This window comes from Dipodomys ordii, unplaced genomic scaffold (genome assembly GCF_000151885.1).
Source record: "Dipodomys ordii isolate 6190 unplaced genomic scaffold, Dord_2.0 Scaffold119, whole genome shotgun sequence".
NCBI lineage: Eukaryota > Metazoa > Chordata > Mammalia > Rodentia > Heteromyidae > Dipodomys > Dipodomys ordii.
The window spans coordinates 4,118,305-4,145,936 of record NW_012267335.1 but is presented as its reverse complement, the minus strand read 5'-3'; the positions used below and the strand labels follow the sequence as shown (position 1 = coordinate 4,145,936).

The 27,632-nt window shown below is 40.9% G+C and overlaps 1 protein-coding gene across 4 annotated transcripts in view; it reads right to left on the bottom strand.

Moving 5' to 3' along the window:
- The window catches only part of Inpp4b (inositol polyphosphate-4-phosphatase, type II, 105kDa), a 354,826-nt gene that overhangs the window by 40,207 nt on the left and 286,987 nt on the right, over positions 1–27,632 (bottom strand). For all 4 annotated transcript variants that reach the window (XM_013029535.1, XM_013029536.1, XM_013029537.1 and 1 more), the window contains 4 exons: positions 27,452–27,592; positions 23,552–23,649; positions 6,749–6,861; positions 3,029–3,183 (listed from right to left, as the gene is read on the bottom strand). In XM_013029535.1, coding sequence (XP_012884989.1) covers positions 3,029–3,183; positions 6,749–6,861; positions 23,552–23,649; positions 27,452–27,592 — 507 coding nt within the window. The remainder of the gene's footprint in view (positions 1–3,028; positions 3,184–6,748; positions 6,862–23,551; positions 23,650–27,451; positions 27,593–27,632) is intronic.

Sequence of the window (27,632 nt, the reverse complement as noted above, 5' to 3'; positions counted from 1 at the left end):
TACATTTGGTGAGGCTTTGGATATCAGGAGAGCAATGGAATGTGTGATTCTGATTCAAATATAACATATGCATGCTGGAAATACTAGGATGAAACCAATAGTACAATTAATATAGGTTCATTAGATGGATAACAGCAAAGTAAACAACACTCTACTCTGCTGACCAATGTCCTATCACAGCAGGCTGGCTAGGTAAAATTCCAAAATGTGATTTCTACTGAACATAAACTTTACCACTGCCAAGCAAAAAATATGAAAGTGAAACAAAGCTGGCCTGGAGGTCATCTGTAATCGATATGTAGAAAATAAATCTGTCCCCAAATTTTGAATACTGGATTCAGACTGAAAGTTAAGGTTGCTTGTTTGTGGCCAGATTGGTTTTGAATTCTAATGATAACCTCTAATTTCTGGAACTTTTGCTTATAAATAGAGTTCAAAATTGAATGATAATTCGGTATGCTTAATTCTAAATGCATCACTATGTCCAAAACTGCCTAACACGTGAGACAAGGCTCTTAGAAACCTGTGTCCTTCATAACCTCAGTTGTTCCCTCGATGAACATTTATAGAGGAATCATACTGCGGGACATTGCTGGTGGAGTGTGTCTGGAATAGTGAATCTCTGGATCATCTTGACATTTGGTCTTCTTTTGTTTTTGTTTTTGCGAGAATCCTAGGGCTTGCATTCAGGGCATGGATGCTATCCTTGAGAGGTTTTGCTCAAGGCTAACACTCTACCACTTGAGCCACTTCTAGCTTTTTTTAAATAATTTGGTTGGAGACAAGAGTCTCCAGAATGTCCTGCCCATGCTAGCTTTGAACTGGGATTCTCAGATCAGACTCCTGAATATCTAGGATTATAGGTGTAAGCCACCAGCACCCAGCCATGGTGCTTAATCTGAAAATAGAGGTCTTTTTCCCTTTTTTAAATAATCAGCCAAAGGAAGCCTTAATTGTTTCTTTTCATCTACTGCCTCTTACTCAACCATATGTACTTGGAAACTGCTACAGAGAAGAACACGACATGGTAGGAAATATCAGTATAGGTAAGGATAAAATTTACCCGCCAAAACAACAATGACATGACAACCCTGGTAAACTTTTAAAAATATAGTTCTATGATCCTTTCAGGGTAGTTGGAACAACTCAAAAATCAAATGAACTACAATTGATGTTTAGTAAAATATGCAACTGCATTAAATTCAATATACTAAAAAAAAGTCTAAAACACAGTTGTTGCTATTCTTATTGTTTTTAAATCCAAATATCATTCTTAGTATTATATATAATATATTTATAGATCTATATATGTATCTATCTATCTATATATCAACTTATTTTTGTCCTGGGTCACTACCACGCAAGACTACTATTTTCATGACTGACTTTATAGAGGAAAACCCTGAGGCACTAGGTCACCTGACTTACCTCAGGCACTGAGAGATAACTTGCTCCTGGCTAGTAAGTTCTAAGTACAGGGATTCAAACTGAGCCCCCAGGCTCCAACACCTTGCTTAACATTCATCAAGGCCTAGCCTTGCCAGAGCTTAGAAAACCATGAGCTGCTGTTATAAAACAGAACACCCAAAGAGGAAACTCAACTATTAAGAAAAATGTGCCCTGTCTTCTGGAAGCATGCATGCATACAGACACATACAGACAAACTCACGGTTTCATGGTTAAAGGACAAATTTGACAGATTTGAAATTTAGCAAAAAAGGAAAAGAAAGAAAAGGCATCAGCCCAGTGGTGGAGAAATGGAAGTTAAGGGTATTAGTGTTTTTAGGTTAAATTTTTAGCACCTTTCTTTCAATAATTCAAAAACAAATTTCCATAAATGTTATGTCCTCAGTATATATCTTGTTATATATAATGCCAATGATGAATGACCTTGTGCCATACCAAACTATGGCATTTTGTAGTACATTCTGTATCTGACACCTCTGATTTTTGTTGGCCTGTTTGAAGAGAGGAAGGGAGCAGTTTTATCTCCAATCATTTGTTAAATCAGTTTTGACCCTGTGGTATGCCTGGCCAACAGACTCCTGTTGCTCCCTTCCCCATTAAGTACTGGAAGACTAGATTTAGAAGACATTTTTATACCAATCAAATGTGTTTTATATGGCTGAGATGTTCATGTCAGACCTTGAAAACATCCTCACATGGTTATCAAAAACCATGATAGAACTCGGCTACATGATGAAAATGGCAGTGATATGAAATGGCGCAACACAACACGGAGGCCTCTCGTTAGTGGGGAAACACACAGGCCTCGCAGGGGTGCGGGCAGATACTGAATCTCCAGGGAAAGAGAGCAGAAACGAAAGGGAAAGTGGGGTGCCAGATGGGAAGCAGCCCCTCCGGAGCCCGGCCTGTCCCTCCCTCGCTTGCTCGTGTGCCTCTTTAGAGGACACACCGTCATCTGGCTTTGAGATTATCCTGTGCCTCGTGGATAGGCCTTGTGAAGGGGGCACTTTTTCCCTTTCCATGATGGCTCAGTGTTCAGACTTCACTGATGTGGAAATGCACTGAGATACGTGACTTGGGGCCTGGCTGAACCACCACATCCATTTCCTAAAATCCTGGCATCCCTCTACCCTGACAGCGTGTGAAGGGAACAGAATTTCTGGAACGAGATGACCGAGGCTGGGCTCAGGAAGACCAGGGAAAGATGAGCTGTGAGCTGCAACGTGGAAGGGACTTCTTTGGACACTGGCTGAGTTTTCGTTTTCACATACTCATTCGCACTATCCAGAAAATGCGCTCTCAACGGCTGCACAAATCCTGAGCTAATAATGAACTGCGTCCCTCATGCGTGCTGGCAATGCATGCGTGACCACGCTGCTTTTCACTGCCTTCGATGAGTAGGTAGAATCCTTAAAATTACTTTCTCTCACATGCCATGAGCTATACCCCATAGAGTGACGTTCCTACTGCTTACTTCTTTAGTGAGATGTATGTGTACAAAAAAAACCCCAAAGCTCAAGATAACCTTCAGATAAAGAAGACCTTAAGGCACGTGAGGTACCTTCTCATGCAGTCCAGAGCGCGGATGAAGAAGTCCTTGTGTAGATGGTGCTCGTCCCGCAAAATGGAGCACTGCTCCAAGGTCACGGACATGGAGGTCCGGTCTTTGGCACTTTTACAGCACGTGAAACGGATTCCATTGAGTCTGCGACAGATCTGGAAGACACAAATGAAAACTGGCTGCTGTTCGTTGGTGTACAGCGGTAACAGGCTGTTGTTCAGCGGTGTACCGTGGTGACAGGATGTTGTTTGTTTGTGCCCTGAGGTAGCCCTGGCCATTTCTGAACAATCCTAGTCAAGGGACCTCCCCCAGCCCTTGGAGTTCAGGCTCACAGATGAAAGTAAATGGGTCTGATCTACTCGGTGAAATGCAGATGGGCAGTGCCTTTTCATTACAAAAGCCAGTGGGGTTGGTGGAATTGTTTTAGCCCTTGGTACATGAGGTGTGGAAATCTCACAGCTAGAGGACACAGGCAGAATCACCCAGTGCTGTGGCTCAGCCAGTGGAGGCAACGGTACCCAAGCAGACGCCTTTGTCTGTACATAATAATGAAAAATCACAGCTCAGGAGCAGCAATCCCACTGGAAACAGAGAAAGTCTCTATTTCCTGCCTCCAATACTTGGTTTGAATCTTAACTAGCTAAATCATCTTATTTTATATTTAAGAAACCTTTGCTAGTTTTGGTCTTGTGTGAAGAGGCTTTAAGGCAGTGATACAATACAATGTAAAGAAAACCATCCAGCCATGTTGAGAACACTAAAAATGGCCACCGTTTGTTGTACAGCTACCACTGCGTCCCAGGTACAGACTAGGAATGCTTTGCATTCTTTTGCTCTGTTAATTATCTTCACACGAACTCTAGAGGAAACATACTTACTTTCTTTGTATAGAGGAGGAAACAGATCTCCTTTTGATTAGGTTAAGTAAATTGTACTCAACAGAGGCAGAAACCAGCATTCGAATATAGTTTTTCCTAAGTCTAAAGAACAAGACTTTAAAGACTGTGACATCTTGTTTTCTTTTATAATTATTTCTTTCATTATTCTAAGTCAGAGCAGAGTCTCTGAACAGCAATATTTTCTCCTCTCAGTGCTTTAACTCCATGCTTTGTGTTCTGTCCCAGGACAGGCTTATGAGACGCCAGTAAGCTAGTTGCTAACATTGTGAACATCAACACTGTTAATCAAAGGGTATCTAAGATAAATTTAAGGTGATATGATCTACACTTTATTAATCTCCATGAAGGATGCCTTGAGATATGTCTGTATTGTAAAAAGAAAATCTGGCAGTTTTTATCAAGGATTTTTAATGTACTTTAATTGTGAGTCTGATAATTAAATATTTATATGTCCACATTCATTTAGATCTTTATTACCTTCTATTTCAATAAAAGCAACTAGAGAAATACGAGGGCATGACATCACCATATGATTTTCTTGTGCTTAGAAAATTCAAATTCCTTCAAATCAACAATATTTCACATGTTTAAAGCTGACTACAGTCATAGTAATAAAATAGGCCATAATAGCTACTACTGAAATATGATTATTAAAGGAATCAATATTCTTCATATAGATATAGACATATATCACTTAGGATATTTAATGTTCTATATTTAAAATCAGGCAGAGGTGGGGAATTTCCAAATTTGGCTTAGCCCAGTTTGACTTAGCATTTGGAACCTTCCGTTTCTTGTTTTTAATCATTTAAATTAAATCAAGTTTAAGGCAAACAGCTTTGTATTTTTCAATTAAGAGTGTAAAACATTAGCACAGGCAGTATTTCATCAGGTTTCAAGAGAATAAAGAGATACAGCAATAAAGACTTCTTGGAAAATACAAAGGGCATTCCCATAGTTCCTCATTTCAAGTTTCTCCATTTACAAATAGGCTACGGAAACACATATCAGCCTATAGAAATGCTGCAGAGCATCCATTCAACTGTAAATTGTTCAGAAGCAATATCTGAAGTGTACACATTTCAGAGGGGCATTTTAGAAATGACAGGAAAGTTGAATATACTAAGCGAAAAGCATTTTTGCATACATTTGTGTATGCTTTAATTCACCTCTTTATAGAATTTCACAATATTTATATAATGGCTTATTCATATGTTCCCAAAGTGTCAGATTACTCCGGCAAGTATTCAAATTACCAGAATGTCATTGTGTTTTGAGTACAATAGAAAAATTAACTTCTAACCTACCATTATGAAATTGGGTGAGAATGAACCATCACAGAAGTCTTTGAAAAGAAACAAGTAAACAGCCACCCCGGGGAAGAAATACTGTAGACAGTCTTCCTGAAATTCAGTATGGTACTGAAAATGGAGCACTAAAAACCTGGTGCAGTGGTAGAAAGCCTGCCTAGCAATTGTGAGGCCCTGAGTTCAAATTCCAGTACCACCAGAAGTAAATACATAATCAACAGTATAAATGAGCGGCCTGAGCAATGCTCCCTGGTAAGGTTAGCTTTGATGTTCCTCCCTGGGAGTCCTGGAAAGCATTAGGGAAAGCTAGTTCTCCTCCCCCTTGTCCTTGGTAAATTACCTCATATAGGCTTGTGGCAAATTATTCTTTTCTCCTCCACCAAAAACATAATAATAAGCAATATTGGGTTTCAATGGAATTATGGGAAGTAAAGAGTTTGTATTAAATGATATTGAGGGCTGGGAAGGTGGCTCAGTGGTAGAGCGCTTGCCTTGCATGCATGAGGCCCTGGGTTCAATTCCTCAGTACCACCTAAGCAAAAAAGAAAAAAAAATGGAAGTGGCGCTGTGGTTCAAGTGGTAGAGCACTAGCCTTGAGTTGAAGAGCTGAGGGACAGCGCCCAGGCCCAGAGTTCAGGCCCCACAACCGGACCAAAAATAAAAATAAATAAATGATATTGAGAGGGAAGAGAGAATACTCTAGAACCTTGGTTACCCTACACTCCAAATTGTAAGAGTAGCCAGCCGCAAAGAAACCAAGAACAGGGCATTCAACACGGCCTTTCCCATGGAAAGGATGCTTCCTATGGAACATTTTAAGAAAGCTTGTAAACTTTCCATGAGCTCTGCCTGAGAAGAGCTTAAAATACAGCAGCATGCCTGCCTGTAACCGCGGTGGAAATCTGGAACAGGAAACGAGGCAGACCTTCCACCCGAAGGGTGCCGTTAAGTGAGAAGGAATCACACCAACGACAGCTCAGTGCCCCACCGCAATCCATCAGTGATGCATTCTCTGCCAAGATCTAGATGAGAAAGCACATTTACAGGCTCATTAACTGAACCATACATCCGAGAGCCTCGCTAAGGCTGTGAGTCGGAGATCGGAGAGCCACATTCTCACTGGATATATGGGTCTCTAGAGCTTCTGATGGAAATCCTGGCTGATACAGACCCCCAGCCATTGTCTATGGCCTGAAACACCAAGAAAATCAGGGCTACTTCATCTGAACTTCAGAATGACAACACACAGCAGGCTTAGTCAGAACAGCTCATGAGCAAGGTGCTTCTGATCGACAGCAGGAGAGAGAACGTGACCTACCGAGCTACCCATGGAGTTTTCTTGAAGGCATGTGTAAAGGACACAGTAAGTGTCCCGCAAAGCTGCGAAGATCCTGTAGGGTTATAGCAACAGGGGTGAAAACACCTCACTTCCCAGGTGATGGAGGCTGACATGCGGAACCCCAACGTGCCCGACTGGGTCTGCGGGGACCCGCGGGCTGACGAGTGCTTACCGTTGCCGCCAGCCACATGATTTCTACGTTCTTTCTTTTTTTGGCTTGGATGTTTTGATGTAGGTTTTCTAGCAATCCTTTTAAATCATTGTGTTCTTGAAAGCGTGAAATGTCTGAGAGACAAAACAAAAAAGGGAGAAAAAACAAAACGTGAAACAGTTGTAGCCTCACGTTCCCGCGCGGAGTTTTCTTCACTATATTTGTAAATGTAACTTTCAAAGCAGCACGCATCCTTTGGAGCCGATGGGATCTGAGCACAGTCGCACTTCCCAACCCCCCACCCCCCACTTCTGTTCTCTGCTTGGAAACCGGCTTCTGTTTTCTTCATTTCCTGTCCTGCCTTACTGTGCTCAGGTCCACGGATCGTTTTACAAAGAAGGAAAACACTTTTGATGAAGATGATGGCCACTGGCTCATTTTACCTACAAATTAAGACTGAGGTGCCATGAGATATGACCTTCCGCTTTTACCACTAGTCATCTGGTGAATATCAAGAAGACATACCAAGCATGTCAGCGGCCAGAGCGCTTGGGATGTTTTGTGTCCAAACCCAAGGACAGCTTTCTCACAGCAAGTTTCCTCAGCCTTCACTGGATCGTGTGAATCAAGACACTGATCAGATCTCAGGTGAATCACTTAAGACTTTATTGGGGGAGGGTCTTGAGCGTTAGACACTGTCTGGCAGCCAGCATCTCCGGAACCTGTTTTTCCCATGCCAGAGTAGCTTTGCCTTTGTGACAATTAAAAACATGCAACTGGACATTCCCAGAAGGGCCCATTGTGGAAAAAAGCCTATCCTGGACAAGGACCACTGCTATGAAGAAGCGCAGCTGTTGGCAGGGAAAGAATGACACAGGAGGTCACCAATGACATGAGAGATTAAAATAGGAAGCATTGGAAATGTCCATGATCACACAGACCTCTTCATGCTGATAACTAAAGCAGGGTAAAAACTGGCTTCATAGTCACTAAAGCCACACAGTGTCCCTGAGATGTAGGAGGGGATTTAAGCTAACTGACAAAAATTGGAAACAAAAAGTATTTGTTGTTGTTGTTGTTGTTATTTGTTGTGGAGCTCGAACTCAGGGCCTGGGCAGTGTCCCTTAGCTCTTATGTTCAAGGCTAGTGCTCCACCACTTTGAGCCACAGTGCCACGTCTAGCTCTCTGGTGGTTAATTAGAGATCAGAGTCTCAGGCTGACTTTGAGCCTCGGTCCTCAGATCTTAGCCTCATGAGTAACAAGGATTACAGGCATGAGCTTCCAGCATCCAACCATACAGAGTATTTTAATGGTACTGTGTTACCGCTGCATGGTATGCAGATGAGCAGACTACTGAGGTATGGAGAAGTTGTGAGGGCCCTGAGTAGACTCAACAGAGGGCGAGGGGGGATTCTCCTCCCATGGACAACATCTCCATGACTCTGTCTCACCGTGGAATCTCACTGGGTAATCTCACTGAGTAACATTTATTACTTATTCTTGGTTCAGATCTCACACTCCAACACAGGACTTTATTAGGGATAAGGATTTCATCTTTTTCAAGTTTACACAAAGATATTTTATCACCAAAGTAACATAACCAATTAGTTCTTGATATTCACTTCACAGAATAGAGAAAGATATACCTGTCACATTGCTAGGTAAGAGAGTCATATATATATATATATATATATATAAAGTGCAAGTGGTAGAGCACACACACATGCACACACACGTACACACACACACGAAGTTCATGAAGTTCAAGAGTCCACAGCCCAATGACAAAGGGAAGACGGCCCTGAAGTTATAAGACCAGTGAGCTCTGAGGCTAATCAACAAAGGTGAAGACAGGAATAGTACCTTAAAATTTATACTGGAGGCATGTAAGGAGTAAGAAATCAGTCCACCATGACTGCTTTTAGGGTTGATAATGGCAACTAAGACAAACCCAAGTTGATCCAGTATATTAGAATTATAAGAAGCCATTATAAAATATGTACAGGCATAGCAGGTGTCCTTGACATCATTTAAAGGAGAAATTGGTCAGGTTACAGAATAGATTTATTCACACAGCATTGTGTGTGTGTGTGTGTGTGTGTGTGTGTGTGTGTGTGTATGTACACCTGTATATATGTTGACTTCTTGTATGTATATAGTAGAGTGAGACATTAGTTTATATATTAGTTGATCATCTTTAGGTTGGAGCATTTCATGTAATTTTTCAGCTGACTTTTTCAAATGTTTAAAGTGAATCCATGTCATTAAAATACAACAAAGTCCTTGTAAGAGCAATAGTGAACAGAAAACACACATGAATAAACATAAATGTATAGGGTATGAAGATCTACCTTTAGAAGCACCACAGTTTCATAAGGTAGGACAGATATTCGAATCCTTATACAGTACAGGAAAGTGTATCATGGCTGTATCAAACCAGTAAAGATGTTAGGCCCAACAGACAGAGTACACCATTGTGGAACAGTTGGGGTAAAACAGCCTTTTTCTTGGAAAGGTGCTCTGCGATCTCTGGATAGTGTTTGAAGACAAGGGGAAACCAACAGCAAACACCACAGAGACCAGGAGCATGTGTGTCTGGAATGGATGGGGCTGGGATAGGACACAGTTAGAGCCTGTCCTGCGCACCTTTGCGATCAGCTTTAGACAGAAACTAGGAGCAGCGTGTACGTTTTGAACAGGTTTTCTGAAGACAGCTCATATGGATGGCTTTTAAAAATCTTTTTAAAGAAGTAAGAAATTTATTTTAAATGAGTCAAGTTCTGGATGTCTAATGTACCAGACGTTGATTATAACTGATACTATTTTGTTGTGTATTTGAAATTTTCTTTTCTTTTTTTTTTTTGGTCCGGTCGTGGGGCCTGAACTCTGGGCCTGGGCGCTGTCCCTCAGCTCTTCAGCTCAAGGCTAGCGCTCTACCACATGAGCCACAGCACCACTTCCAGCTTTTTTTCTTTTTGCTTATGTGGTGCTGAGGAATCGAACCCAGGGACTCAGGCATGCAAGGCAAGCACTGTACCACTGAGCCACCTTCCCAGAGCCAAAAGTGTAGCCCAGGCTGGTCTCGAACTCATGATCCTCTTGCCTCATTCTCCTCGTTGACTACCAGCGTGCGCCACCACAGCCGGCTGTATTTGAAATTTTCGAAGAAGGTAAATCATGTTTTTCTAGACTAAAACAAATTGTAGCTGTGAAGCAATATATTTGTTGGCTGTCAGTGATGACTTCATTATATATATATATATCTTAAATCATCAAATTATATGCCTTAAATATATAAAATTGTTAACTCTGAAGCATATTTCAATTTAAAATTTTATAGTGTCCTACAGAAGTCTTATATAACCTACATGCACGCATACACACACACATACCTCTGTAACAAAAATTTTATGCAACAACATTGAGCCATAGTGTACACACTAGTAAACTAAATATTTCTGCCATCATGACAGTTCTAAACACCAATATCCATCAAGTTGAAATAACAGTTTGTAAATCAATCCGAAATATTTGCAAAGTGCTAACTTCATGCAGCAGCTCAAGTCTAAGATGCTTGTTATAGTTAGGAATTCCGATGGCCTGGAAGGACCATGGGTCAGTAAATGTTCATTACCTGGGGGGGGGTGGCAGAACATTTGGGGGGGAGGGGCTGGTGAGAGGCCCTTACATCACTGGAGGTTTACCTTAAAGGGGATGAATGTCTATGCAAATCTCCTTAAGTATAGTCTTTGTTTCCCTCCAAGTGCGATTCTAGAGAGCAATCAGAGGTGCAGAAACTACAGAAACATCCATTGCATAATTGTTTATAATAGCAAACAAACATGTAAAATACATAAATGTTCAGAGTGAACAAATTGTGTCTTTAGTCCATGTGCAGTAAATTATATACTATATAAAACAGTGATAATAAATACTATAATAGGTTAAATGAATAAAAAACAGCATATGTATCAACAGATATATCATAAAACTTGGAGACAAATGAGATTTATAGAATTGTTAAGTGATTCCAGAAATAACATAGCTAAGTATATAGGTTGTATATATTTTATAACTCTAGTGTAAAATTATGTATCATAATGCCAAATATGAGTTTGGCAAACATGAGTTTTGGGGTTTTTTTGTTTGTTTGTTTTGTTTTGTTTTTCAGAAAAGGAAGTGTTGGGTTGGAGCTTAGGGTACAGAAGGGATTTTTGTTCTATCTGGAAATATTTGCTTTTCATAGAAATTTTGAGGCTGCATAATAGATTCTCCAAATGTTTGCTATTTATGATTATTCTGTTTTTTGATGTAACTGTCATAATTCTCTTAGAGAGAAAACAGTGAGCCAAGATTCCAGCTCTACCCCTGCTTTGCCGTGCAGTGTTGGGCATAGTTCTATGCCTCGCTCCCCATATTTCCTCCACTGTAAAATGGGGCGTGGGACCCTGGCAGCCATCTCTGATCCATAGTAGGAAACAAGTAATACAACTGTGTCAGGAGAGCTACATTATTAAATTCTGCATAAACTCTAAAGGAACAGAGTTCAGGGGCTGAGAAGGTGGCTCAGTGGTAGAGCGCTTGCCTTGCATGCCTGAGGCCCTGGGTTCGATTCCTCAGCACCACATAAGCAAAAAGAAAAAAGCCGGAAGTGGTGCTGTGGCTCAAGTGTTAGAGCGCTAGCCTTGAGCTGAAGAGCTGAGGGACAGTGCTCAGGTCCAGAGTTCAGGCCCCACGACTGGACCAAAAAAAAAAAAAAAAAAAGAAACAGAGTTCATAGCCTCAGATGGGAAGGCTGCTCCTTCCTGTAAGCATCACAGTGTAGGCAAGATAGCACACATTTTCCTCACCCACTTAGCACACAACCACCATCACCAGCATTCCCAAACCCCACAAATGTCCAAAGAACATGATTAAATGGAGGAAATCTTGGTAGGAACAGCCGCTCTGTTCTGCTAGTCTTCTCGAGTTGTCAAATGGGATTTCAACAAGAGTTCTGGATATGTGATTGGCCTGAGTCCAAGACAGGGGGCCGAGAGTAAACAGGAATGTGGCTAGGAGTTCTCAGCTGATTGAGCTGTGATGGTAATGACACCACAACAGTATTTTCATTTTCTCATGGTCAAATGACTTCATGATTTATGCTAGAGAGTGTTCCAAGATGAAATGAAAATGATGGCCCCTTTCCCAGTTACCCAATTCACTCATTTTCCACTTAGTAGCAACAAAGAATTTACATAGGATCAACTATACCTTTACTTCAAAATTAATTTAGGTAATCTAGACTGAGAATTCTAGTGGTTAAAGCAGGTTTCAAAATCTTCAGTTATGTTAATGAACAAAATCCTTCCTAGTTAAACTCGCTGCAGTCAAGGTTTCTGTCACTTGGATTCAAAAGTATTCCAAGATCCTTCCAAATTATTATACGTGTGCTTCAGATTGCAAATGTGTACTGTTGGTTTCAAATGTGGAGAGGACAGGTAAGATTACAGCTAGAGAACAGCAAGTCAATCATGTGATTTAAAACACAGTCTCCACATCCTTTGACATGCCAGCTCTAGGGCGGGAGGATGCAGAGATGATGGTATGCAACTTTTGAGACTCCTACTGTTCCTGTCTGGCTGAGAGCCAGGTGTCTGTATTCTTTCCACATTCTCCATAAGAATTAATACGTGTTATGTGTCACTAAGAAAAACCTATGCTGCATGCAGTTCCTGGTCACATGATACACACAACAGTCAGCACCCAGCTTTTGGGGTGAGCTGTCTTAGGTAAAGAGTGAGAGCAGGAAAACCTCTGCTGCCCCCTGCTTCCAGCCATCCTGCTCCTTCTTTCTTCCCTCTGAGACCACAGCTAACATGGGGCAGAGACAAACCATCCTTGCTTTCCTGCTCTCACCCCCTTTCCTACTCTTACCCCTTGAACCCCCTAATCCATGGAATCGGGAACATTATATATGTGGTTTCCATCTCCTGTTTACAAACTTCCTATTTTTTCTTTCCTAGCAATAGCTCAGATGAATAATCACAATAAAAGCAACTGAGGAAAGGCCTGTACCTACTTCCATGTGTTATTTAAAAAAAAAAAAGGATGGTTTTCATAGTCTTCTCTGGTTGGCATTATAGCCTATAAAACAAACGCAGTCCCTGAATTAACTCCAAAAACAACTATAGTTAATTATACTAGCAAGGAGATAAATTAAATTGGATAAAACTCATTGTTCCATCTCAGAATTCTATATTATGTCCTTTTGGAGGCAATGAAATCTTTTAAAAATATGAAGACAATGCTTCTCCAGCTATCTGCACTTAAATTGTATTTTCAATCACAGTTTATAAAGAAGGTGATATAAGAAATCAAATAGCAAAATCCCAACCTGATCAGAACTGAATCATTTTGACCCATAACACTTTCAGCACACCCTCTTAAGTACATTCAAGGGTTCGTCTCCAGAGCAATTGGGGACATTTTTAGAAATAACTGTTAAAACACATTCCAAGCATTGCATCATAATCCTTCACATGAAATTCCCTTCCTCTGTAGTGTACACTGGGGCCATGACACATGATGAGTAAGGACAGGAATGAAATTATGACACATTATCTCCTAGATTTTTTTTCTTTTTTGGAAATAATTTATGATTTGGTTGCAGAATCTTAAAACAAGTTGAAATCATGTCAAAGGGATGAGAAATGGTTTGCAGCTAACTGGCCTCCTAATGTCTGGATTCTGATCAGTGCAGACATCTGAGGCAGCTGCATACATGGATAGAGAGCTGGGTATAAAGAAGACTCGTGTGAAGGAGGTCTTCGGTGGGCGGCCAGTGCAGTCTGTGTGGGAGCCAGCCTGAACTACACAGACAATGACGTTGTCAGCGCGGGCGAGACCCAAGATCCTGGAGCTGAAGGGAACTGGAAGATCATCGTCTCCCCCAACCGACTTTACTACCGTGACAGAAACAGAAGGGAAAGGCCCGTGGAGAGCACACCAAAGTCTCAAGATGGGAACAGCTTTCTCAGAGCTTAGGCAAAGCAGGACTGCAGATTGGGAGGTGATTCCAAGGCCTCTTCTCAGTGCTGCTGAAATAGACTAAGTCCACACAGCACCCTAGAGAGGCAGATGCACAACAAGGCTTCCTCCAAAGGAAGGGGGTTCGCCTCAATCATGCTCCTCCTCCTGGGAACAAGGAAGGAACTTGTTCTGCACTGCAAGAAAAGGAACCAAGAGGTAGGAAGAGGACTGAGAAACTGGGCCTTTCCCAGCTGTCATGGTCTCTGGCTCATCTCTGTGGGTCCCTGGAGGAAAGAGAGAATGAGATCCTAATATACAGCTCACTAACATAATAAAAGAAACACTTTGCTGAGGTGTTAGGAAAGGCAAAAATGAAGTAAAACAGAGAAAGAGAGTTGTAGAAATGGTGTTGCTTTGGAGGTCTTCAAAATGGGGGGAAAAAGAAGGGGGGGTTACTAAGAGCATTAAATAGTTGATGAGAATTACCAAGCTTGCATTTGCTTTTCTTCCCTTTTTGACTGAAATTGAAAGTGTATTTGGTCATCTTAGAAATGCCTGTATTTACAGTTTAACAAGAGCCTTGGACCTGATAAAGACAATGGTGCTGGGCACTAGTGGCTCATGTCTATAATCCTAGCTACTCAGGAGGCTGAGCTCTGAGGATCGAGGTTCAAAGCCAGCCCGGGCAGGAAAGTCCATGAAACTCTTATCTCCAATAAACCACCAGAAAACCAGAAGTGGTGCTGTGGCTCACGTTGTGCCTTGAGCTGAAGAGCTGAGGGACAGAGCCCAGGCCCAGAGTTCAAGCCCCATGACCAACAAAAAAAATCAAAACAAACAAACAAAAAAAAAACTTATAGTTACAAAGGGTTTCGATTTGTGACATCCATATATGCATATAATGTGTTGATCAAATTTATCTTCTATTACTCTTTCTTGTCCTCTCTCGACATCTGGCTTTTAAACTATAAGTGTGAATAGAAAAGAGGTGTAAATTGGTTCAAGTTATAGATAGGACAATCAAATTTAACTTGATCAATAGATGGATTATTTGTACACACACACACACACACACACACACACACACACACGTAACTCCCTAAGGAACTCAGATCCACTACAGTCATTATCTTATCTATCTCTCCAGCATTTCTAAGAGCCTTGTGACTGACATTTTGTCACATAAAGTGACAGGGAAAATATTAGTTTCTGTTCCTTGGTGAGCTATTGGAAGAATGTACTATGAAGTACAAGGTATAGATGTGTTAATTATTTTCATCTGGCTGACAATGAGAAGCAGGCATGCAAAAAAGACCCGTGACTCACCTGAGTGAGCATTCAGTTGAATTCATGCTGTGATGCGCTGAGTCAGAGACAGGGATATTGGAGTCAAAGTGTACAGAAGCTGAAATGTTGGACTGGGACATTCTAAAGAGACTCAGTGACAAAGAAAGCAGAAAAATGGAAGGATGGCTGAAAGGCTCTACAGAAACTAAAGTTAACCTTATTTATACCACAGCAGAACAGGGGTAATGAATCTGGGATGGACAGGCTGCGAGGACCACTAAATGCTGTAGACATTGCACAAATCAGTGCCTCATTGGTTATTTGTTATGTGTTTCATTGGTTCACTGTGTTGCTTGCTATGCTGTTTGTGCTTCATACTTATATCTAGTTTAAGGAACACTGAACATCTAAGTCTGTGCCATTATGTACCTTGGAAAAATTGAGATTGAATATTATTTCCTATCATTTTTTCCTTTAAAGATACACAGAAGCACTTCAAGAAATGCACATAAAATTATCTTAAATTTTTTTTGCCAACCCGAGGAAAACATTGAAATTTTTTATTAGACTCCATGAGAATTTTTCTTTTATTAAGTTGAAAATAAATGCAAAGATTAGAAGCCAAACAGATGCCTAGTGCCAATGGTTCATGCCTATAATCCTAGCTACTCAAGAGGCTGAGACCTCAGGAGTCTTAGATCTGAGGATCTTGGTTCAAAGCCAGCCTGAACAGACAAATCCTAGTGATATTTAGCTCCAACCAACCATAAAAAAGCCAGAAGTAGAGTGTAGTTCAAATGATAGGGTGCCAGCCTTGAGTGCAAAAACTAAGCAAGACTCCACAGCCCTAAATTCAGGCCCCAGTATATACGCACGCACACGCACACGCACACGCACACGCACACACACACACACACACACACTCACACACAAAGCATGGTACTGAAATTAGTCAATGACTTTAAAAGTGTCTAAAGAGCAATGGCAGTGCCACGGTATGAAAGCCATAAGAAGACCCAGCTGTGATTTTCCATACTGCTCTTGGGTATGTGAATTTAATGCAACCTCATCTCTAGGCGTCCACATCCTTCAAAATAAATGATGAAGCTGAGCTAGAGGTGAGTGAGGGTTGAAAGAAGGGAAGAGTCATGACTCCATCTTCTACCTCCAAAGCAACCGAACAGTTGTGATACAAATGTAGACAACGGGAGACTGTGGCAAGAGCAGTTTTAAGGATGAACTGAGAACGTGGCGTGAGGGGACCCTGGATGCCTGAGTTTAGGGGAGACAGATGGGCCAGAGTACATATGCAGCCAACCGTTCTGTGATGGCACAGAAAGGGATGAGACTGTGGGCTGAGTTCTAGACTGCACCATGTAGATGTCAGAAAGACCCAGACTAGGAGAGGAACTCAGCAATCAGGACGGCAAAGAGGCCTTCAGAGCATCAGGGCAAGCCCAGAAGCAGACACAGTGATGACCCAGAACTTAAGGACCGTGTCAGACCGCTTACTACATCAAGTGAGATGAGGGAAGGCGGCAGCTTTAAGAACAGACACGCGCCAAAAACAAACAAACAACAACAAACATCAGCTTCAGCGAAGTTCTGTGCATCAAGGCTAGCTGGAATGGATTTAGGAGAAATGAAATAGGTAGGGAAAAGAGTCGGAGAGACAGCGAGTATTCTTCAGATGCTGCTTTCATCTACTCTCTTCCAGATGTTTTCAGATTTAAGGTTGTCCTCAACCTTGATTAGACATACTATCATTCAATATGAAGATGTAATTTCCCCTCAAATTGCCAATCCCTTTGAACGCTTCTGTACCCATATGCAATGCCAAATGTCATCTAAGTACTTCCAAATCTGCATATATTCGCAATGAAATAAGAAAATATTTCAATGATGTGCTGGATTTCTAAGTGGCCTATTTGGATGCCTAGATAGCATCAAATTTCAGATGTCACTAAAATTATTCATCATGAACTAGCTTTATTTATACTTCCACTGGAAAGATATTCATATTAACTTAAGAAAACTTCACATCTTCCTATACTTTTTCCCTTCGATTCTGTCAAAAATATTTTAAAATCTGCAATACTCAGATTATTCTTGGTGCCCATGAAGCTTATGGCATTTCAATTTATCTCAATGTACTAAGTAAACATAATCTCACATTGAATAGGATTACCATTATCCTGAGTTGTTTGATATATGTATTTCACTGAGGTCAGTCAACCCTAAAAGCTTGTTAGACAAAAACAAATAAAAGATAAATCGCTTAAAATATTCTAGGCAATTTTACCTTCTTATGGGCGTAACAGAGCAGTATAAATGAAATGGAAAAATATATATAACTTGGTAGTTAATTCTTGGGACAGGTATAAGCCAGGTGTTCTTAAATCATACTGTGCAGGAGAGTAAACTGGAGGGTTTTACCAAGGCCACCTCCAGCACCTGTAGGCATGGACAGGTGTGAACTTCCTCCTGCAGAGGTAAAAGGTAAGGAGAGAGGTTGAGCGGACAGATCAACTGCATCTCTCTCACACACACACATTTTCCAGGTTATGCATCACTCTCTGACTTATCATAGACTTAAAGGAAGTGAGGAAATGGAAGAAGTTTAAACGACAGAAGTTTAAAAGACAGAAAGGAAACAGAAGCCAGCAAGAATATGTCTCCCAAACTGGCTGTTCCAAATACATCTGGAAGTGACTTGTATGTTCCTCCTGGCTCATGCTTCTGCTCAGGAATTGCTTTGTCCTGGGGCCCAACAAACTGAGCGGGCCCAGCTTCTGTCTTTGGAGACACGGCCTTTCATCTACGTCCCTTTAACACCTGGTCCAACAGCCATTACTGAATGCTGGGTCATTCCATCAACCTCAGTTTAGTTGATAAACTCCCCAATGCTTGTGACCTGACTCAGGTCTGTAGACCACAGCCACTGAGAATTTGCTATTATTTTTGGCTTGATGACCAGATTCTCCAGGATAGCATACACCATGGAACTCAGATGCCTTCTTTACCTTACAGGGTAATTTCTTCTTGCAGAGCATGGCCTCTTTTGTAAAGTTTACAGACAATCAAAAGGAAGCAGAGAGAAAAGACAGGTTTGGAAATGAACAGTGGACAGGGAGGAGAGTGGAACAGTGCATTTTGTCACTGACAGCCGAACCTGTCGATCAAATGAGATGCTGTAATGCTGAAAAGCTCTCCCGACACTCACAGAGTATCCCACTATTACCATGCTTGAGAGCAAAAACTAATAACGGAAATTCACCTTGGAACTTAGGACAGTTAATCAGAAGACTCCCTGCTAATCAGAAATGCTCAACTTCCTGGAAGACCTGTAGTTAGCATGTGTGTGTCGATATATATGTGTGTATGTTGGTGTGCATGTGTGTTGCTGTACATGTTGGTGTGTGAAGGTGTGTTCGTGTCCTTTGATACATGTGCCTCATTTCATTTACAAGGGCAGTCATTTTCAGGCCCTCTTGAACTGTGGGGACAGAGGAGGCTCTGTGTTTGTTTCTAAGGACAAGCAGGTTGGAAAGTTAGGGACCAGAAGTACATGGCAGGGGCCCCAGGGAATGCAGGGCAGCCCCCTCCGACACGTTACCCAGTGCATCCCAGGGACTGGTTTTGCTCTGCTCTCTGGTGCTCTCATCCGCTTGTAGTGAAACACATGCTAACAGTCAATGGTCACACTGCCTAAATGCCTGTCGTTTCCTGTCATGCTTTTTACTAAAACGACTACAGTAAACGCTGTCAAATGATTCATAAGCACTGAATCCACTGTCCTCTTCCACACTCTTCCATCATGAACACATTGGACATTCTTGCTCATCTTCCCTTGGTTTCTTGTATGTCTTATTGGTTTCTTATAATGCTTGCTTTATTTTATGGGTCCTTTAGTACGCCTTCCTATAAACTTACAAATAGTTGTTTTCTCATTTCCTGTAGAACTCCATAGAAAAAGTATTCAAATAATTTGTCAAAAACAGGTCGTTACGTCGAAAACGAACTTTACAACTTTGGTGTGTGTGAGGGGAGGGGGAGCGGGGAGGATTGGGTGGGGGGGCGGGGGGAGGCTGGGAAGGGATGGGAAGGGGAAACAAAGGAGGAGGCTACAATGCTTGATAAGAAATGTACTCATTATCTTGCCCATGTAATTGTAACCCCTCTGTACAGTATTTTCACAATAAAAAATAAAAATTAAAAAATTATTATTCATAAAATATTGGGAGTCTTGTTCTATTTTTCTATTCTATTTTTCCTTTTTTTTGTAGCTAGAATGGATACTTAGGATGTTTTATTTTTCCTAGTGCAGAAATAAAATCCATGACAATACATCACTAGATAGGGCATCAGGTACAATCAAGGAGAAGGTAAAACTCTTTGACAAAGAACAGAAAGGCAATAAAACTGAATTATTTAGAAAGAAAGACTGATACTCCAAAACAGCAGATCTTCCTCTGGGAAGAAGCTTAGAGTTAAAGCTGATTATCCCGCCATCACACTGAGCCATTCAACCACAAGCTCTGAGGGGCAGTGATCTGTTCTTCATAATCCATAGTTGACTGGTAGAGCTTTCCACATAAGACCATCTCCACCCGTGTCTGCCACCGAATGTGAGCTTCCAGCCAATGTTGCACATTCACCACAAAAACAACAATATTCCACTATCATTAAAACCTAAGATTTGTTTTTGCTTTGGCAAAGAAAGGTTCTGCATACAATTCCTAATCCTTTGCTAGATGAGAGACTACATGTTTCACAAGGATGTCATAGTTTAGACCTGGTTAAAAAAAAATTCTGCCTTCTTTTCTGTCTTCGCTCACAATCCTACCTAGCCCCACCTTGCTGTGCAAAGAACGGAGTCAGTCAGTGACAGAATTTCAGCAACAGACGTCTCCTTTGTTTGGATAAAGAGGAAAGATGCAGGCATCATAATTAGAGAGACAACTGTGAGCTTAGAGGCGATAAATTCACCTGTGTCACTTGCACCAAGCTCCTGAAATCTACCAGAGATGTAACAGGGCTTCCGCCTTTTGTGCTAATTATTTACAGGAGTGCTTTTTATTTTATTTTACTCCTAATGCCAAAGTTAAGTGTCTTAATGCTTTAGGGAGGTAAGAAAGAGGAGATGAAAGATGATCTCCCCAATGGGGAGATCAGAGCAAGAAGGAGAAGAACTAATACCTGCCTCGTGGGATTTCCCTGGTTGATCAAAGGGGCCAGTGAACATCACAGCCCCAGCCTGAGGCGAAGTAGCACCCGTGCCTCAGAGTCAGGGAGGGAGGCAATAACTGGAGAGCTGCATAACCATGTAAAGAAAATCTGGAGGGAGAAATATACAACACACGGGGGGATCGGTCATCAACTGCTCTGATGTAGGGTCTCACTTCCAGATGCCTGCCATCTGCTCCAGATGAGGCCCCTTGCTGGGATGTCTGCATTCTCCTGTGTCTCTGTAGTGGGCCTGGCCCAGCCCAGCACCGGGTGCCATGGAAACTCCAGGGAAAGATACCCAAGCCACTCTACCCTCCCAAGCCTTCTGCCAATGCCCATTGTGCAACTGAAAGAAGATGGGGAGGAAGGTAATAATATCTGAGTTCAGCGGACTATTCCAATGGCATTGAGATTCACAGTCTGTGAATCTGTAGGGTATATTGAGCATAGCCTGGACTGTTGCTGACAGTCACTAACTCTTACTAACTCAGTCGTGATAACATCTCCTAACAGAAGGTTCTAGCGTGTCTAGAGACTGCTGAATTAAGACTACCAACTAAACTGACTGCCTATAAAATGGAATTAGAGAATATTCTCAACATTTCTACATAAGAGGAGTAAATAAGAGCTATTTGGTAGTAAGTGGAGAGTCTAGAATGGGTGAACATTTGTCAGTAAAGAAAAAGTAAGTAGTATCCTTTAAGGTGAAAATAAATCACTAGTTTTTAATGACCAAACAATGTAATATTCAATTATTTTGTCTATAACATTTTTATAACATATTTTAAAGCTGAGTTAGTAAATTAATAGGCAGACTAACCATAGTGGATTAATAAGTGAAATTATCGTTAAGAGAACTAACATACTCTTTGTTACTGATACAAAATCTATCCCTTGATTTTGCTGTGAAGGAAAAATAAGACTTTATGTATCTTAGATATGAGCTAACATGGCAGTTTCTTCCTCTTCAGCAGGTAGCTTAGCTTCTATTCACGCTCTGTATATCTTCCCACCCCACGGCAGAATGTAACCTAAGTCATGTTTTGGGTTACAATATTTCTCCATGTGATATATCCCCACATATACAAATTCATTTCACAAGCTGGATTTGTGTTTAATTATACAATGTGTTAGCCAGCATACCACAGCTCCATTCTGCTGAGAATCCAAGGTAATTTTGTCTCAAAAGTCTAGGAAATAAAGTATGGAAAGTCCAATATGTTAAGATATTACCCTAACTAACGAAATGTAATTGGTGTGATTCAAAAGGCTGTCCTATTTGCACAAAAAAGTGAATATATATGTGTAAATTTCTAAAAAAAATACTTGGTTTAGAGTCAGTTCTCCATACATATGGAATTCCACATGTGTTGTTTCTAACAAACATAGACCAAAAATACTCAGAAAATGATTGTATCTTCTGTGTATCATTATTCCCTATAAGCAATACCATTTCACATAGCATCTAGATTGAATGAAGTTTTATAAGTAGAGGAGGTCTTAGACAGTGGCTGATGCAAAGGTTACATGCAATGTAACCTGCGGTCATCTGCAAGAGATCCTACCAGCAACCTCCACAGACAGACAGACAGCTATATTTAACCGGGAATGTGATAGCCTTTATGTTCTTAAATTTTCTTAGTACTTGTTCTTAGGAAATGTTTAAGTTACCTGAATATAGACTTATTCTTTGTTTTGTGTCTCAAGTGATAGTTCAAAAAATTCTCCAATATTTCTTTTTTATGACTTTTATAGAACAGTCTTAAAATCCTCTGCAGATTGCCACAAACCTGCTTTGTAATACATATTTGGTATGTGGATGACATAGCAATGGTTGCAGGACAGTGTGAATCGGGATTCACTTGCAAGCCTGTGCGCACAGACACAGAGCACGCTGTTCCCATCTATCGGGATTCACTTGCAAGCCTGTGCGCACAGACACAGAGCACGCTGTTCCCATCTGCATCGGGGCCTGTGCACTCCAGACAATCAATTAATGTTGAGCAGATACTGTGGAGACTGATTGTATTTTCTAAAAACCAGTGTTGGTAGAAATCATGTCATTGGTAGAAATGCTGAGAGTCATTTTCTAGTTACAAGGAACTTCTTTAAAAAATGTAACTCATCAGTATTCAATTCACAGTCATCTTCATTAACCATGAAAGCAATAATTTGACTTTTTTATAATTAACAAATGTGCAATTCAAAGTATATTGGCTACCAAAGAATTTCCATATGCTTAATTTCAATACAGGCAAAATAGTTGATGTGAAATGAAATAATGTAAAAATCATAATGCAAAATCTAGCAAGTCGAATTCTCTCTGATCACAGGCATTTATATGCTACTGTACTGTTTGAACCAACACTCACTGTGTTATTAAAAGATGTAAATACTCCATCACATAAGATATTTCAAACCTGTATCAGAATGTAAATGAGTAAACAAACTGGGCTTTGTTAAAAGACAGGTCAACTTTGGTCATGGATTTGAGTTTACAATAGTTCTTATTTTATTAAAACTTATTTTCTTATCATAGTGAATATCACAATACCTCAGCATACTTATACCATTTATGGATTTACTGTAAATGCATTTCTGATTCTCTGGTTTGGGAACTCAGAAATGCTATGCACTTAGTAAGGTAGAAAAGAACCATGAAACTGAACAACAGGAAGTGGTGCTGTGGCTCAAGCCGTACAGCGCTCACTTGGAGCTGAAGAGCACAAGGACAGTGCCCAGGCTCAGAGTTCAAGCCCCACGACCGACAAAAAATAAATAAAATAAAACTGAACAACAGCAGAACAGAGTCTCAGCGCAAAGCACTTAATGTATAAGTTCTGTACTAAGTACATTCAACACTATTTTCATTCATTGATATCAATGTTACATTGTATAACTCCTATTTGATCTGATTTTCTACTTACAGGTGTGTGACATATGACATCTACAAGTAGTAGAATACAATAGTTATTAAGGCGTTCAACATTGTGAAGCATTTTAGAAGTGACAGTAGAAGTGGATGGCCATGGCTAATGATGATATTGTCAACCCTTGGTATTTTCCACTGGCCCTGGGGTTAATGTCCCAGCATGAGTAGCAAGACAGGTTCAAGAGTTCACTCAAGGTCAGAAGCAAGAGCTCACCATGTTCACTTTAGCAATGGTTCACATCACCTCAGCCTCACTCCCAGACCCCTTTCTCTGCTCCTCTCCTCATTGGCCTCTTTTTTTTAACCCTTTCTTGAAGATTTATAATAAATTAGTGTTAATGTGTTCTGTAACGAATATACTTACAGTCAGGAGGCATCTTTTCCATAAATATTGTATAATAGTCTTTTAAAAGCTCAAAATTTTCCTGATTAATGTTTTCTTGCAAAGAGACATCACCAAACCTAAAAACAGAAAGAACAAAAAAGAAAGTAGTTGTGTGTCATATATTTTGAAGAAAAAGTAACACTTTCTAACTTTCCTTGTGAAGCAACCGGCAAGAGCTTCCTAAGGAAAAGTCTCATTACTTTAGACAGTATTGATACGGGTGATTGCAAACATATCTGATTTGATCGACTGCTTTTGATGACACCAAAATAGTCTTATATCATCCAACGTGGACTTAGATGAAAGACCAGATGGAAAACAATACTCCTTTTGTCCATACATGATTGATATTCGGCTATTGCTAGTTTGTTTAACCTAGCCTGTCCTCTGCAAAGGAAACTCCCTTGTTCAGTCTTCCTCCTTCCTCTGACAGCTTAGAAGAGGTCCAGAAGATGGGAACTGGAGAGAGCTCCTTCTGCACACAGTGTCAGCTGCTCCAGCCACGTGCTCAGCCTTCTGGAGACTAGCTCACCTTTGCTGACATTTACTTCCCATCCACAAAGGCCATTGGCTGTTACCAGTGCTTTCCCACGTCTTCTCTGAGAGAATTCTTTTTCTCCCATTTCTCTGGACTTGTCTTCTCTTTGTGAATTTCTGTTTCAAACTTAAGAGTCTACCTCTACTTTAAGAAAAAAAGAATGCTGTGAGCATTCTTCTGTGCACACCCATAGTTCTAGATTTTCAGTGTGAGTTCTCCTACCTCAAATGTAATACCATCCAAAACGAAAACCAACTGCTCACCTATTGATGCTTTCAAAGCCCTGACCCCACATTCTGTCACGAACACAAGTTCAAAATCCACACGGCACATTGGGGTCTCAACCTTATCCACGCTCCGCTGAGCTTGCCAAACATCTGCTACCTCTCCTTTCTATCTTCTTTACTACTATAATATATATGCAACTACTCTCCTACAGCCTGCCAAGTGCCCAAGTACTACGCCTCCCGCCTCTCTCCTTTCCACTCCATCCTTTACAAAATGCTCAGATCATTAACTCATTCAGCAAATATTTATTGAATATCACTCAGGCAATGCACCGTGCGATGAATAAAATGTTGGAAATTAGTCTAACACACATTTCATCACGTCAGCCCACTGAACTTGAGAGCTCATCCTCTCCCGATAAAGGCCTGCTCCATTACTTCAGCCTCTAAAACATCACAAAGGCCTCCACACAGACTTGAGGAAATGCAGGTCCACCCTTCCTCCTTACCAGTAGTATTTTAACAACTCTGAGACTTTTCAGAAATGGAATAAAAAGAACGGTCAGAGGACTGGAACATCTTGTCCTCCTTGTGGTTTGATTTCTTTCTGTCCCTCCTTCAGGCCAGTGAAAGGCTTGCCTCCTCTATCAGCCCTTCCCCAAGAGCTCAGCTCTATCCCAACACTGTCCTTCCTGCTCCATTCCTGTTTCTTCCCTATCTTTGATTACTGAGTGAGCCAGGCACATTGCAGTGATGGTTGGTGTCAACTCGCTCCTTAGTGGACCTGGTCCTTCCATGGCACCAATCATGGTTCATGTTCTTGTTCTGTGTCCCAGAGCTTACAAGGGCAGTTCCTGTGTCCCCAAGGCTCAATGTCTACACTGAACTTGGAGAGAAGTAATATAGTTCCTGCCCTAAACTCTGAAAATATACCCCCTAACGTTTGCAGACTATAAGCAACTGACTTGATTCGTAACATCAGTGCTTTGGATTAAGGCTTGAATCCTCACAAAATCCATACATGGAACCCCGCCCCCCGCCAATGATGTGTTTGGGATACTAATGAAACCAAATATTATAACTGGATTCATGCAATATACCTAACGTGCAGACATGCAGACACTGTCTGAGGAAGACCAAAATTCTGAGTTAGAAAAAAAATGAGAAAGGAAGTGATTCTGTTCAAATCCATAGTTAATGTCAGAAAGCTATACAAATTTGCTTTCCCGCTCAGTAGTGCTTATCCCTGCTAGGCGATTTTTTTGGTCATTTTGTCTTCTTTCAAAGTCTGTGTGTATTATACAGCTTTCAGGTTACAAAGGAGGGGGGAAAAGGATTTTTCTTTTTTTTTAATTGTGAAAATACCGTACAGAGGAGTTACGATTACATGGGCAAGATAATGAGTACATTTTTTATCAAGCATTGTTGCTTCCTCCTTTGTCTCCCCTTCCTAATCCTTCCCATCTCCCCCCCACACACCAAAGTTGTAAAGTTTATTTTCGACATAACGACTTGTACATCTCATTGTTGCAATGGGTCCCCCTGTATCCCTATTTAACGATTTGTTTTTTCCCTTCCCCTCCACAAATTATACCAACATCAAATACAGTGAAAGCAGGGGTTATATCGTTTTAACTTGCAAGAGGAGATGGAAGGTAAGGAAGGAACTTTTTTCTTCCTTTCTCCTTCCTCCTCTACCTTCTTTCTTTTCTTTCCTTCCTTGCTTCCTTTCTTCCTTCCTTCTTTCCTTGCTGCCTGCCTGTCTCCCTATCTTTCTTTCTTTTATTATGGCTGTCACTTTTCTACTAGAGCCTGAACCAGGACCCTGCCCTTGGGAAGGATTCTTATCATCACTTGTGCTTTGCCTCCAGATCTTTCTGCTTTATTCTTCAGATAGAGTTGCTAACTATTTTTCTTGGCCTGCCTAGCCTCAGACCTTGATCTTCCTCCCTCCCTCCCACATCACTGGGATAACAGGCAAACACTACTATGCCCATTACTGAGATATGCTCTCACTAATACATTTTCCTCGACAGAGGTTCTAACCATAATTCTCTCATCCTTTTCTCTTGCATAGCTGGGATTACAAGTGTGTGACACCATACTCAGCCCAAGAAATACTTCTTAAATGAAATGACTGATAAAGGAAACAGCCATGATGATGTGAGTGATAGAAAATTTCACAATCTATAAATTAATTGTCTCTGGAAATGTGAACTAGCCCTTATAAAGTCTAAATGGAAGACTCTCACATCTCTGCCAAGGCCAAACTCACAGCCCTAACTCATTCACGAAAACCACAAATGCTCTGTGCTCTAATGTGCCTTTTGTCTAGGGGATCTGTTTTTTTCCCCTAAAGTCTCTTATTATATTCAAGAATGTGATTCCTCATGCTAAATCGACCACTGGAATCTGATTATTGCTATTGAAAGTATTTAATTATCAAAGAAAACTTTTTGTACAATACATTGATTAAGATTAGATTTATGCATATTATGAAATGAGAGATGAGTAACTTCTACACACTTTGAAATTCAACATGTAGCACAAAGTTGTACCATCTACTTTAACTGGAAATTGAGAATGATTAAAATCTGTGTTGTTCAGGAAATATCTTTTGAGTAAGAGGGAGAGAAAAAGAAATAGTTTGAAAATAGTAGATGAAAAGAGGAATTATGAGTTTCATCAAATTCAGGAGGACTATCATTATAGGAGAGGATTTAGTAAAAAGCTAAAATATATTTAGCAAGCAATAGCCAGGCACGTGCAATTTAAAACTGTTACCCTCTGGGGAAGGAGACATAGAAACATGACCGGTAGACAAGAAAGCATTTTATCAAACTCTCACAAACATGTCTATAATATCTTGGTTCTCTACAAGTACGTTCTATGAACTTTAACCATTATACAAGTTTTCTAGCATTCCTACCTGAGAACTACGCAAGATGAAGGCTTAAATTCTTTGCTCAAAACAGTGTTCTGATAGGGAATCATGGCATCACATACAACTGTTTGTTGTTTGGCTGAGCAAGCCTTCTAAAAACACATAGTCAAATGATGCCATGCAGCTATTTAACTAGGCTATTTTAGGCACAGATTCCACCTGAAGCCCACCTCTCTGCGAGGGTTTGCTGCTCGTTGATGCCCACATTGAAAAGTACTGGATGAACGCGAAGCAGCTGCCCTTCCTTGATCTGGAGCGGCAGCGACTCAAACATGGCAGCTGGAAGCTTGACTTCCACCACGTAGTGTTCCCTGGGGGAGAGAAGCACAGAGAAGCAGCAGCGTCACCTAC